This window comes from Ictidomys tridecemlineatus, unplaced genomic scaffold (assembly GCF_052094955.1).
Source record: "Ictidomys tridecemlineatus isolate mIctTri1 unplaced genomic scaffold, mIctTri1.hap1 Scaffold_4544, whole genome shotgun sequence".
In the NCBI taxonomy this organism is placed as follows: Eukaryota; Metazoa; Chordata; class Mammalia; order Rodentia; family Sciuridae; genus Ictidomys; species Ictidomys tridecemlineatus.
In genome coordinates, this window is record NW_027522943.1 from 55,144 (window position 1) to 68,697 (window position 13,554).

Consider the following 13,554-nt stretch of genomic DNA (forward strand, 5'->3'; position numbering starts at 1 on the left):
CATGAACACTGCCTGTCTGCAACTTTTTTTAAAACAGGACTGGGCTCAGGAGCCCAAATACCAATGTTAGCTGGAACATGTTCTCCAGTTTGGCCTATCTGTCAGTATTCCCTGAGGTCATCTGTTCCATGAGCTTCGTTACTCCTGCTCCCTCACCAGCTTTCATAGAAACCACATGCTGTCTATGAGTCAGAGACACCAATCTCACAACATAGCATTCTTTGAGTATCCAAAGTCCCACTTTTCACTTCGCCATGCCTGACATTGTCGGTAATATTTATCGGCAAATGTGAGATTTTCAAAGATCCAATTCTATGTGCTCCTTTCTCAAAGAGCCTTAGGCAGGGCTATAGCATACATAAATATGAAGGAAAGGCCTAGTTTTTAAAATGTCATCCATCGAATAGTTGACACATATCTGAGATATTTTTTTATTTTGGAGGAGGTATTATTTAATAGGGAAATCCAACAGCTACATGATAGTGAAATGAGAAGTCTTGCATCCATTTTATTCTTTGTGATGATTTTGATGAGTAAGGATAAGATACTTCCTTGTTCCAATGAAGATGTTGCCCACTTCTGTGAATGGATGCACCGTGTCACCCACTACTTGCATATCTGCATGTTGTGCTTGACATTACCATCGTACTCGGCAGGTGGCAGAAAGTCAATACTGAAGTTCAGCTCTGGTGTTCTAGCAGCTGTGCTGCAGATCCTTGGTGTGCCACCTTGTGCAATCCATGCTGCTCTGTTCATGTTCCTATTGACTTCCTGGTGATGAGCATCATGGTCTCCTGGTCTTGAGAATGGCCAAGCATTTCTCTGTGAATGTGGAAGGTGGGCATGTGGAAGGCTTCAGGGAGGAGGGATCATTGATCATGTACTCTAATCCATGTGCCTGTTTAATGACCTGTTTTTCTTCTTGGGTTTTAAGGGAGACACTGCCCTCAAACACTTCTGTGCAGCTGGGAATGCAGGCTTCTGCTTCACCTTGAAGGAAGCATTCATGAATCCTTTCCAGAAGACATGAGAAGAGAGAGTGAGCCTCTGGTAACATGCAGGTTCCTTGCATTGCCCATGGGCTAGAGGAGAGAAGAGTTGCTTCATGAGATTTGATCCCCTTTTTCCTGAAAAGTTCCACACGGAGGTGAGTCCCCAGCATGTTTAGACATCATTTCAGACATCTTTGTTGATGGAAATGAATCACACCCCCTGATGATGTGGAAGAGCTGAAGATGGGTTTGCTATGAATTTTCTATTTCATTTCTCAGGGCCTGAGTCAAGCCAGCCATTGTGCTGTCAGCGCATGAGCTGCTGGTCAAATGTGAGGAAGTGGTCTTGCTTTATGAAAACACCATCCTGAGTCAGTGAGCCAGAGGCAGCCTGCAGTCCCTGTTTTCCTGTAAAGGCAGATTGCTGTGGATGGCCTCTGGCCTCATAATGCAGCCCTGCTCAGAGTAGGGGATTGAGGGTCCAGGCAGATCCCAGTTCCTTTTGACCTTTATTGCCATTGGGCCACCCCAGGGTCCTTGGACTCTACCTGGTCTTCTGGCCTGGGTCAGGGGATGTGAGGTTTGGAATCCCCCTCTGTGGCAGGATCCCAGGCCCCCCAGCCACTTGAGGGCAGCACATCCTTCCCTAATTGTGTTAGAGGGGGAGGATTCTCCCGCCCATCCTCATCCATGCTCATCCCTCATTTTGTAGCTTCGCACCTTAGGACCTTTATTCATTGACTTACGCTAAGATGAGTCAATCAGCAGTCTCCCAAGGGTTTACATTGTGGTAATTGACACCGAACATCTGTTTTGTAATTAAACCATTTTGGAGGACACAGTTGAGTGGCATTAAGCATGTTCATGTTGGTGTATAGGCGTCACCACCATGCATCTCCAGAAGTCACGTGGACATACTCTTGCCATCAATGCAGAATTCTAGTGCCCTTGAGGCCCAGGAAAAGAACATTGTACTTTATCTTTTTATGAACCTGATAATTGAGAATCTGAGATAAGTGAAATCCTACAAAATTTGCCTTTCTCTGGACACGATCATTTTCAAGGGATGCAGTTCACCCCCACTCGTGGGCATATCACGTCCACTGCTAACTCTGCGGGTGTTTCAATTGCACTCTCGGTGACGGTGGTGACTGTGTGCACATGAGCTGTGTGTCCAGCTCAGATCCCAGGATCTAGGGTCTCTGGTTCCACGCAGCCTATAGGTTGCCTGTTCCTCCAGGTGTCTGCAGGCCAGTGGCACGAAGGCCCTGGGCCTGGTGGTTTCTTTAGGTGAGTGCAATACGTGTCCACAGTGTGGTGGGACATGATGGACTATAAATAGAAGCAATGCCTGGATACTCCTGGGATCTCAGTAGGCTCAGCCTGTGTGCTGAGAATTGTTGTGACCTCCTAATTAATGGAACCCCAGAATCCCAGAGAAAAGGGCATGTCCAGAGCAGTGGAACCTCACTGTCTCTGAGAGAACTTTTGGGGTGGGGGGCCGGGATACATTGATGTGAGGACGCTGATGCAGAGTCACGTGCTCCGAATCCAGGTAGAGGTGCTCAGGAACAGCCTGGGCTGGCACGTGGGTTCCCCACCTGCACACCTGTGGAACATCTCGGGGCTCTGATTAGCACAGCAGCCTGACCACGTGAGGGCATCTGCTGTCTCTGCGTACAGTGAGCTGGGTTTTCTTCACGTCCCTCAACAATTCCACATAACACCAGCTCTGAACCCAGAGTCCTGGGCACTTAGTTGAGGCTCCATCAGCTCCCACCTCTCTCTACCTGACAGAGCCCTCCTGGCTCCCTCTGCACTCATTACATTGAAGATGAAACCCTGGAGGGTGGGACTTCCCGTCATCCAGAAGTTCCCAAACACATTCCACTGTTCCTGGAACTCAAATGTTTGGGGGGGCCACAAGCACCCTGGCATCCATGTGTGGGAACCATGGTAGTATAATCAAGAAACAGGAAGGAGAGGGGTTGGACTGATCAGTACAGATGGCAGGGCCTAGTACAGAGTGGAACGGAGAGTTCTCACCCGGGGTGATTGTTGTGATGTGCACAAATGCTCTGCTGGTGCTGGGGTGCCCGCATGGTTTCTGGGGTCTTGAAAGGCTACAGATGCCCACAGAGTGTTCTCAGATGCACAGTGGGAGGCCCGTTGCAATATGTACATGTGGAAGAAGTAGGAGACCCCCTTAGTGTGGAGGTGCCATCTAGAAGGCAGCCTCACTTCTCTGAAAAAGTTGATTGGAAAAAAAGGGTCCGTACCTGTGCCCAAAGGGCCATATATGCTCCTGGAAGTTGGTGGTGGAAATAGTTCTCCATCCATTAATCACTCCCTCACTCACTAATGTCCTTGTGTCCTTGAGAAAGGCTCTCCCTGTCCTGGTTTTCCTGAATAGAAATCCTCTTGCCTCTTGGGTGAATAGGGTTATGGGTTGTGCAGAGGGTGGTGGTTTACTGAGCATCTTAGAGACTGTCCTTTATGGAGCCTAATGATCCCAACTGGGGAATGAGGCCAGGGTCCTAACTGTGGTTAGTGTGAGGACACCATGGGTTCAGAGAGGGAAAGAAGGACAAGGGAATCTCAGATGTCCCTTCATGGCCCCTGGAGTTAGAGGACTTACCCCTTTGCACCTGGGATCAGGAGACCTCATTTCCTCGAGGACACGCACACTCAGACGTTAATCTTGAGTGTGGGTTCCTTTCTGGGGTCCAGGGCTGTTGTTAGCCACCAGGAATGACAGTGCTCTCCATGCTGAGTGGAGCCAGTTTTTGCCAGGAAAGAGCCCGTGGTCACGCCTTGTGCAAAGCACCCCACGCCAGGGGCTCCCATCCCTACATTCCTGTCCTGAAAGGAAACCACTCAGAGGCAAGGTGGGTCCAACCACCTCCCATGTGTTCACTCATCACTGTGTTCCAGCATCACCCCAGTTCACAGTCCTGATGGGATTGGATGTGGCTCAGAATGTCACCTTCATGAGCTCTACCCTGCCACAGCTGCAGTTCTGCAGTGGGAGAAACTCAAAACCTCAAAACACATGCACATGAAAGAAAAGAGCAAGAGCCAGAGCCCAAACAGGGCCACATGTGGCAAGGACAGCTGGAGTGCCTAGGTTGGGACTCAGAATTATGTCAGTGGGGTGGCATTGCTGCTGACACCAGCGTGATAACAGAGAGCCAGCCCTGCTCATTTTGCGGAGCAGTGTGTTGGGGAAGGCAGAAGAAATTGAGAGGCAGGATTGAGTTTGGCCCTAGGAGGAGGTTGGGTAAAAGGCCAGTGTGAGTTGGAGGGCCTGGGCAGATAGAGAGAGGCCAGGGCACACCCCAAAGCCTGGAGACTGCACTTGATGTCCAGGGTTGTGAAACACCACCTCCCCTCTTACTCACAACTGAGAGCAAGGGGCATTGATGAGTTCAGTTTGTGTGTGGCTGCATCCAAGGTGGCTCGGCTAGGCACCTCTGTTTCCTTGACTCAGGAGGCTGGGAGTCCAGGCTCCACTGAGGCTGGGCTGGGAGGATCGGACTCTGAGTTTATGCCTGTGTTCCTGGTAGGATCCATGTTGGCTGAGCCTCAGTGTTTTTGCAATGAGAGGATGGGTGACTGTCATGTCTTTATCACAGGACACACTTGCTAAATGGATTTGTTTGCTCTGGGGAGGAAAGAGAGAGAAGGGAGTGGTGCTGGAGACAGGGATGCAGACAGGGGTCATAGACTTGGCATAACTCAGTCTTGGAGGTGATATCCCATCACCTGTACCCACTTCAATTCCCATGAATGCAGAGGCTGAGCCCCCTTGAGGTGAGGGGTGAACCGGTTCTGGGCAGCAGGATGCTGTGGTACCTCGGAGTCTCTGTGAGACCCCAACACTAGACACACTTGGCCCTTTTGAAATCTTAGGAGAAGCCTTGGGAAGTTGTATGGCAGAGGGGAGCAGCCTCTGCATCTCAGTCCCCTCCAACTTGCCATGGTGTAGAGAGGGAACTGCAGCCACGATGGGACGGACATTGGCCACGTCCCTGTGTGGGACACAGGCCTGATTGAGTTGGGGTGCATTCTTTGTCTCTGCCCTTCTTGTGATTGTCCCATCTCTACATTTGTGCTTTAGCCACCTGTGAGTCCCATCTCTGGTTTCAGAGAGAATAGAGGGTGTTATGGGCCAATAGACACAATAAACCCTAGAGATTAGATGCTACCCTACTTTCCAGAAAAGACTGGGCACACCATGAGTTGCACAATGATGGGACCAGGGTCCAAAAGCTGCTGAGAGGGAAGGACTGGTTGTGAATGCATTTTTGAAGGCTCCAAGCTGGAACTCTAGTGGCACCAAGCAGGGCAGATGCTGGTGGGGATGTTTGGGTAGTTGTTGGTGAACACCTGCGCACCTGAGATGTTTAGGCATGGAGGAGAAATCAGCAGCTCATAGGGCTTTTGAAAGTGGTCTTATGTGAAAAGAGGCTCAGGTATGGGCACAGGAAATGACATCATTGCCTTGACAATGGATCAAACAGAACATGGAACCCTGGTATCCAGGCACCCACTTAACTGACCAAGCCATCCGAGCTCATTTGGTTGGAGAAACTGGAGGGAGAAGGATGTTCTCCTGTGGTTGCAAACAATGCCGAGCCTCAGGCTCCCAGGAATCTCAGGGGGGCCAACTAGCCCTTTTGTGGATGCACTGGGTGAGGCTTCATCTTAGACGCCAGAGCCTCTGGCGATTGTCGCAGAGGAGCTCAAGAGTAACAGTGAGTAGCACAGGGCAGGTGAGCCCAGCAGGCCCTCTAGTCTGATCCCTGATGAATGGCCCAGGACTCCTATTCTGACTGTGTGTGTGTGGGTGTGTGTGGGTGTGTGTTTGTACTGATGGGAACTGTCCCATTGTGCTTTGACTCTAGTGTATTGGCACAAGTCATTTTTCTGTTTGTCACCATTTCCATTTTAAACCAACATTCTTGGTCCCAACACAGGGTGAAAATGATGAGAACACGGAGGAGCCCTTCAGGGTACAGAGCCTTGAACCTTACAGGCAGGACCAGCTTAGGAATGAGCTCCTGCCTGTCATTTGTGGGAGGAACCTACATTGCAGCGGCAACATGGGGTTAATCTCCTGGGATTCCATCCCCACCCATCAGGTGCTGGATCTCTTGTTCCCAAGGTAAGCACCAGACCACCAAGCCCAAGTGTGTAGCCCCCTCATGCCTGGGTCTTGGGGCTGCCATGTACCTCTCAGGGACCCAAAGGTTTGTGATACCTAATGAGATAGAGGACCACACTCATAGTGGAATGTCAGTCCCGAATGGGACGAGTCCTGGAGGTGCCTGCCACAGCCTTGCAAGGGGAGTGAACTCCGCTCTCAGGCAGAGAAACCATCCTGACTCCAGCTGATCCACAGAGGTCCGTGGAGCAGTCCCCACACACTGGGCACCACAGCTCAATGGTGTGCACTGAGCTCATTCCCAGGTGGACTCAGCGAGGCCAGGTGGTCTTTCTGGTGTGATATTGGCTTTGTGAAGAACGTAGATCTGTGCCAGAGGCGTCTCAAAACTCAGGCCTTGGGAAAAGCACTTTTGGGTTAATAAAGACATGTTAATTTCCATAGTGGGACAGAGCATCCTAGCTGGGACATAGCTGGACAGGGGCTTTGGACATGGCGGCTCCCACACCCAGAGATATGTGGGAATCAGCAGTTTGGGCTCATTCACTGATGAACATGGAGAAAGCACCCACTGTGTGAAGACACGTTTCCAGTCACATTTCATAATTCATTGAAAAATAGGGTGCAAATGACTGCCATTGTGTCCCTTTTCATGGGGGTCAGCCTCAAACCGCAGGTGCCATGAGTACATATCCTACATGTGACTGCATCCCTGACTCCATGGGGCATAAGTGCACGTTGTCCTCTTCAGTGACTATGGTGGACCCCTGGACCAACTTCAACATGGAATGGGCTTGGGGTCAAGAGGGTGGGCTCCTGTTTCCAGAATAGGGACCTGCAAGGTGATTTGACTTGGGAAGGCTGAGGAAAGACTGCTCTCCCCAGTGTAGGGTCAGAGGTTTTCTCTGGAGGCCGTGGTGAAGGCAAGGCCAGGGTTTTGCTGACTCCACACCTTCCTCCCCACAGTGCCTCACCTTCCTTCCTGGGGACCTGGGTGAACCTCTACTCCGAGGCTTCCCATCAGCCTCCAGGCTTTCTGAGTCTGCAGCAGCTGCTATCCATGTGGCTCCTGCTGGGAGGCTTGAACCTGGAACACCAAGCACACCACCTCCTGGCCGCAATTGAAGATGGCAAATCAAGCCAGGCAAAGCCTGAGAGCCAGGCGGACTGTGGTGAGTACCTAAGGGTATATGAGGAAAGGTCCGACTGTTGTCCCACTGCAGGGAGTCTGTATGCCTGGTGTTGGGCTGGAAATTAGGACAAGCCTTTGTCCATTCAGGAAGTGACCCCAGTCTGCAAAGAGGTCCTGTGTGGGCCAAGGGCCTGAGTTCTTCCTGGCAGCAGAGGTATTGTCTGTCTGTGGGAAGGTCAGGGCAAGGCAGTCATGTTGGCATCTTTTCTCCTCTAGCTACAAGCTCAGTTCCTGTCACGGCTCCTCAGCCAACCCCAGAGCCAGAGCCTTCTCCCAGGGAAGGGGCAGAGCCGGAGTCCAGGACATCAGGGGTCTCTACTCGATCCTCCCCAAGGCCCCAATATAACAAGCGGATGAGAGGCAGGTGCCTCATTCACGTCTACCTGGAAAAGGAAAGGACAACACAGTATAGGAGCATCCTGGTGAGTCTTCGAGCAGGGGAGTCTCCTGGGAGCCCACAGTGGGGAAGACCGAGTCCACAGCAAACACTTTGGACTAGGCCTGTCTTCTTGAACTGGAGCTTCTGGAAGGTCAGGAAGGAGAGCAGAAAGTGAGCAAGAGAGAGGCGGGAGAGCAGCAGCATGCCAGGTCTGGGTGCGAGTGGGCCTGCGTGTTTTGGGATGTGCAGGTCAGAAGTGCAGGAGTGAGTGCTGGGTTCAGAGGAGGTCAGAGAAATATCGAGGGTACAGGCCATCCTCTACTGACCTTGGTATTGAGGAGGAGTATATTGAACCGTGGAGGTTGAAGCACAGGAGTTGGCAGTCATTTTCTTGTGTGTGGGAGGGGATATGTTGCTGGTTGAAGGGAAGGGAGCCATTGTAGAATGATTAGGGTGGGTAGGTGTGGGTCACAGAGAACTGGGGGCCTTGGAGGGGCCCATTAGTGTCCTAGTTTGCATGTATGTGAATAGAGATTTAGCGGCTCTCTCTGCAGAATTTTCCTGGGTGTGGAGTATCCATCATGAGACTCTGGTGTCCACCTCCAGGGGAGCTATGTTGAACCACTGCACCTGCTGGGTCCGAACCTCCTGACACCCTAGCAAGCACTGACACTCTCGAGCCCAGCAGCTTCCATGCCTATCATTAAAGAGTCCTAGTGTGTGTTGTGCCCTGGCTGTCAGGACCAAAGCACCTAGGGTTTGTGCCTGGTCCACACAAAAATGCAGCTGCATCCCAGACCAGAGCAGGGATATGGAAGTGCACTGGACCATTCCTCCCATCTTGATGGGACTAGAGTGTGTCTGTACAAAGTCTTTTGGTCCTTATTCCCTTGTCCCTGTAGGGCATAGCAGGTTGAAGCAAACTCTTGTACCAAGATTGGACTAGAGGCTCATAGGAAGACCCCCACATGATCACATGAAGGCCTCAGGTAGCAGGGTATCAAGATGGTGCCCTTGTGTTGAGAGCTCACTTGTCTCTGATTGTCCTTGAGCACTGTCCTCTGGGTAGCTACTCCCAAATTCCCTCTCTGATGAGCTTTCTCCAACCCTGCTCAGGTGACCTGCCAGGACAGGGCTCCAGTCATCATCCGCAGGGCCTTAGATGCACACTTGCTCCAGCAGGAGGACCCAGAAAACTACGAGCTTCTGCAAATTCTCTCGAACCATCAGAGTAAGTGGAACCATCAGAGGGTAGGGAGCAGTGAGTCACAGTGGGCTCACGATAACTGGGAGCCAGAACACAGTGTGCATTGACCCAGTGCCCAGGATGAGTATGGTGGGACTTGTGCATAAAACAAAGTGTAATGATGGGGCATAAATCTGCAGGTTCTTCATGTTCCCCAGGGGCTGTGGACCTGCCTATCATGTGTTCTTTCCTTGGCCTGAGGAGGCATTGCAAAGCTATTATCCACAAGGGGCCAAGAAGAGAGGCTTCTTTGTCTTGTGTCAAAGAAGACAGACAACCACAGGGTGCCTACTTTGGTGGCCTTTCCTGACCTAGATGAGTACATGAGAAAAGCAGTTCAATGAAGAATCATTTCTGGCTTCCAATCTTTCTATTCATTGCAAACTGAGTTTACTTAGGACCAGAGGCCATTTCTAGAGAGAAGAGTGTGGTAGAATAGAACCCTTCACAGCTTGTAAACTCTTCTTGGAGAGAGAGAGAGAGAGAGAGAGAGAGAGAGAGAGAGAGAGAGAGAGAGAGAGAGAGAGAGAGAGAGAGAGAGAGAAGAAGAAGAAGAAAGAGGAGGAGGAGGACGAGGAGGAGGAGGACGAGGAGGAGGAGGACAAGGATGAGGAGGACGAGGAGAAGGAGGACATGGAGGAGGAGAAGGAGAAGTAGAAAAATGAAAATAAGTTGAAGGAGGAGACCATGAATAAGAAGGTCAAGATGACTTTAAGAAGAAGCATGAGGAGAAGATGAAGAAGAACAAGAACAAGAAGGAGAAACACAAGCCGAACAAGAAGTATAACAATAAATTGATTAAAAATGTGAATGAGAATTAGACTCATGAGGAGAAAATGCAGAAGTGGGGAACTCAAGAGAAATATATATCTCTGGATGGCACAGCCCTGCTGTGGACATCCTCCACCTACGCTCAACACACCTCCAAACCATACCCCTCCAATTAGTGTAGCCCTGTATGAGTGGATGAATCCACTGGCAAGGTGGAGGCACCCACCATCAAGTGCTTTTCCATAAACCGACCTGTGATCATTGCTGCAGTGGGGAGAAAAATTTGAACACATGAGTCTTTGGGGACCAATCCAGATACAAACTCTAGCTGTTTGTCTTTGGTGGGTCCAACGTGAACTAAGAAGGTCTGGGGTACAAGGGGCTATTTCCTTGAAAGGTGTTCCTGTAGGGGACCTCCTGTGCATAGAGGGTCCTCAGGGAGGAATCAGTCTTTGGTGAGTCTTTGGTGCAACAGTAGCTGGATTCGGGGGCTCTCAGGTCTGTGTGTGAGACCTGAGCTGGCAGAGGCTCTCAGTTGTGGGGGATGTTGGGTAGTGTATTACTTGAGTGTCACCTACCACGCCTCTGCCCCTGCCTCTCCAGAGCTGAGGATCCCTGCTGATGGAAACGTATATTACGCCCTGGATGGCAGAGTGGATTATAACTTTCTTCTTCAGGAAACAGCTGCCAGCAAGTTGTTTAAAGTCAAGCCAAAGGAGGTAAACAGCCACCTTCTTCAGTCTTTACTCCTGGTGCCACTCCACATCCTCCAAGGGGACAAGAACCTCAGGTTCTGGATGGATGTTTTAGAATGCCCACAGAGCCAACTGCCAGGCTGGGTGGGGTGCAGGTGCTGGGCTTTGCTGATGTTGTCATCCCCCACAGTTCTTGGAGCCTTCTGTGGCAGTGGCATCCAGGATCCCAGCAGCTGTGAGCAGCAGCTCTGCGGTGGCTGCAGGACCATTGCCCCAGGCCACCCAAACCAATGAGTGGTGCGTGAGAAAAGTCACCAGTAGCAGCTCCTCACTGCTTCACTCCAGCGACCAGGTGGAAGACAGCCGCTTTGTCCACGTCCTCCTAGAGGGACAGAGCCTGAGGGAGACAAAGCGCATCCTGGTAAGCCCGACAGCAGGGCTGCCTCCTGGGTGTCCCCACAGTGGAAGGCAGGAGACACAGCTAACCCTGGGGCTGTGGTGGGAAATTAAGAAGAGAGAGGTCAGTCTTAAGGGCTTGACCTGAGTGGGGAGAGCCTCAGCATGCCCAGCTGCAGCGGTGAGTGGGCCTGTGTATTGTGGGTTTGGCAGGCCAGAAGTGCAGACGGAAGTGCTGTGGACAGATGAAGGCAGAGATATGTCCAGGGTGCAGGCTGCAGTGCCTAGAACTTGGTATTCTCAATGAGTGAGGTTGGAGCAGCGGAGCTGGCAGTGACTTGTCACATGTGTAGGAGGGGGTGTGTTCCTGGTGGCAGGGAAGAGAACCTCCTTAGCATGACTAGGTGTGAAAATTTGGGGTCGGGATCACCTGGGGGGTCATGCCAAACTTCGGAATGTCAGTCTTTGCATGTATGTAAATACGGAGCTAAAGGGGTTCTTGGCAGAATTTCTATGGATGTGCAGTAGACACGCTAATGCTGCAGGTGTCCAGCTGCAGAGGAGACATGTTCAGTGACTGCCAGTGCTGAGTCAAGTACATCATTAGAACCAGACCCGCACCGAGCTTCCAGAGCCCAGGGCCTCTCCAGGCTATCATGAAGCACTCAAGTGCACACTCTTGTATCTGAGTCTGTTTTGTGTAGTGGCAGTCAGGACCAAAATTTTCAGTGCATCTGCCTCTTCCACCCACAAAGGCAGCCTGCATCCCAGAGCACACTTGGTGCGCAGATCCCTGGCCCATTGCTGTCATCTCAGTGAGATGAGAGTGTGTCTGTGCATAGGCAGTTTGGTCCTTTGACCTGAGTGGAATGTGGCTCCCCAGGGGGAGGGGAGATGGCAGGTACAGGCAGATATTTGTACCAGGATTGTTCTAGTAGCACGTTGCAAGAACCCAGGCGGTATATGGAGGCCACACTCAGGTAGCAGGATAACAAGATTGTGCCCTTGTATATGTAGCTAACATTTCTCCTGAATGTTTGACCACAGTCTTCTGGGTAGCTCCTCTAAAAGCCATTCTCTGATGACATTTGTCCCACCCTGATCTAGGTGACGTGTCAGGAGAGGGTGACAAGCCTCATCCGCAGGGCCTTGGACCAAAATTTGTTGCAGCATGAGGATGTGGACAACTTTGAGCTGCTGAGAATGATGTCTCTGCATGACAGTAAGTAGGACAATCAGACAGTGGGGAGACATGATCCACAGTGGGCTCAGGATAACTCACAGCCAAGAGAAAGTGGGCCTTGGCCCTAAAATAGCCAGAGTGTGGTGGGCCTGGTGCAGGAAACCAAGTGCAGTGATGGGCGTGTCCAGTGTGGACGAGTTCAATGAGGCCCCAGGCGGCTGCTGGACCTCTCTAAATGTGTTCTCCCCTGGACCTGGTCTGGCAATGCAAAGCTAATATCGATGAGGGCAAGGCAGAGAGAGGCTCAATCTATCATCAGTTTGGTTTATGGCTCACTGATAAGGATGCCTTCAAATGAAGAGGAGCAGAGCATGGGTCCTGATTGGATCAGCATTGCTATGGACGGAAGCCGCACAGGTCCCAATCCATGGCCAGGATATGAGAAGTCCTGCCTACTCAAGAATGTCAGGATTGCAGCAACTGGGAACAGGACTCAGTGAAGAGGAAGTCAAGGCCAGGGGACAGCCTGTTTGGGTTCTTTTTGGAACAATTCCAAGTCCTCTGTGCCTGGGTGCCCATCTCCTGAAGATATCAGAATGGCCAGGTTATTATTCCTTCCAGCAACAAAGAAGGGCATCTGAAGAACAGAGGCCACAATGCTGAGCTGTCCACAATGCCAGTGCTCTTTCCTTTCTTGTGAGCCCGACACTCCTAGCCTCCACCATCCCAGCCTGTCCACAGTAGAACCCACCATCTGTCGAGCACGTAAGTGAGTTTTCCCATTTTCACACACTGCCTCATTTGAGTTGGCTCTGTCTCACACATGAGGAAGACTGAGGTGCAAGGAGCTGGGCAAGGGGCAGTGTCTGCGAATCTCAGGGACTTGGGAGGCAGTGCAGGGGGAAGGGGATTTCCAAACAGCCTCAGAAACTTAGGGAGACCCTGTACCCAAGTCAAAAGGCCTGGGAATGGTCTCAGTGCTTAAGTGCCTCTGGCTTTATCCCTAGTAAAAAAATAAGCCAGTCAAAAGGAATTACCAAACCGAGAATCTACAAAGGTGATTTCAGAAACAGACTTTCAACCCAAGCATCAGTTGAGAGCAGGCTCCAGACCAGGGGAGGTTTGTGTGTAAAAGACGTCAAAAGGGAGGACTACGGGGGGCCTGGAACCCACTAGGTGTGATGGCATCTATGCCTTATGGCAGGAGGGTGGCAGTGATGCTGGCCCTCTCCTAGATTTTGGAGACCTTGTTTTCATTGGGGAAGCTTTATGGAGGTGGAATCTATTTTAGCAATCCTGGTCCAGATGAGGTGCTGACTACCACAGGTAGAAGCCTATCCAGAATGCGGTGTCTGTTATTCAGTCTTTCCTGACTGTGACAATGACAAAGAAAGGAAGTCACTTGTCTTTGGTCTTGGTTTCACTCCTGGCCATTGATTGAGAACTGATTTCATCTTGGACTACTGAACAGAGGCTGCATCTGGGCAGAAGAGTGTGATAGATTTGAACTCCTCAGGACGCCCCACCATTGCC

At 51.1% G+C, this 13,554-nt stretch overlaps 1 protein-coding gene across 1 annotated transcript; it reads left to right on the forward strand.

Annotated features, from left to right (window-relative positions):
• The first annotated feature begins 5,616 nt into the window (after window positions 1-5,616).
• Window positions 5,617-13,165, forward strand: LOC144373660 (uncharacterized). Its single transcript, XM_078036701.1, has 8 exons — window positions 5,617-6,159; window positions 7,126-7,331; window positions 7,568-7,773; window positions 8,847-8,961; window positions 10,351-10,466; window positions 10,633-10,863; window positions 11,946-12,060; window positions 12,643-13,165. The coding sequence occupies exons 1-8, from the start codon at window positions 6,098-6,100 to the stop codon at window positions 12,660-12,662; spliced, it is 1,071 nt and encodes a 356-aa protein (XP_077892827.1). The 5' UTR covers window positions 5,617-6,097; the 3' UTR covers window positions 12,663-13,165.
• Window positions 13,166-13,554: the final 389 nt, after the last annotated feature.

Bases quoted from the DNA above. Each gene is read 5' to 3' on its own strand.
- LOC144373660 (XM_078036701.1), top strand. From the start codon at position 6,098: ATGGGGTTAATCTCCTGGGATTCCATCCCCACCCATCAGGTGCTGGAT. The intron at 10,864-11,945 runs GTAAGCCCGACA...ACCCTGATCTAG, and splicing joins GGGAGACAAAGCGCATCCTG to GTGACGTGTCAGGAGAGGGT. The intron at 12,061-12,642 runs GTAAGTAGGACA...TATTCCTTCCAG, and splicing joins AATGATGTCTCTGCATGACA to CAACAAAGAAGGGCATCTGA.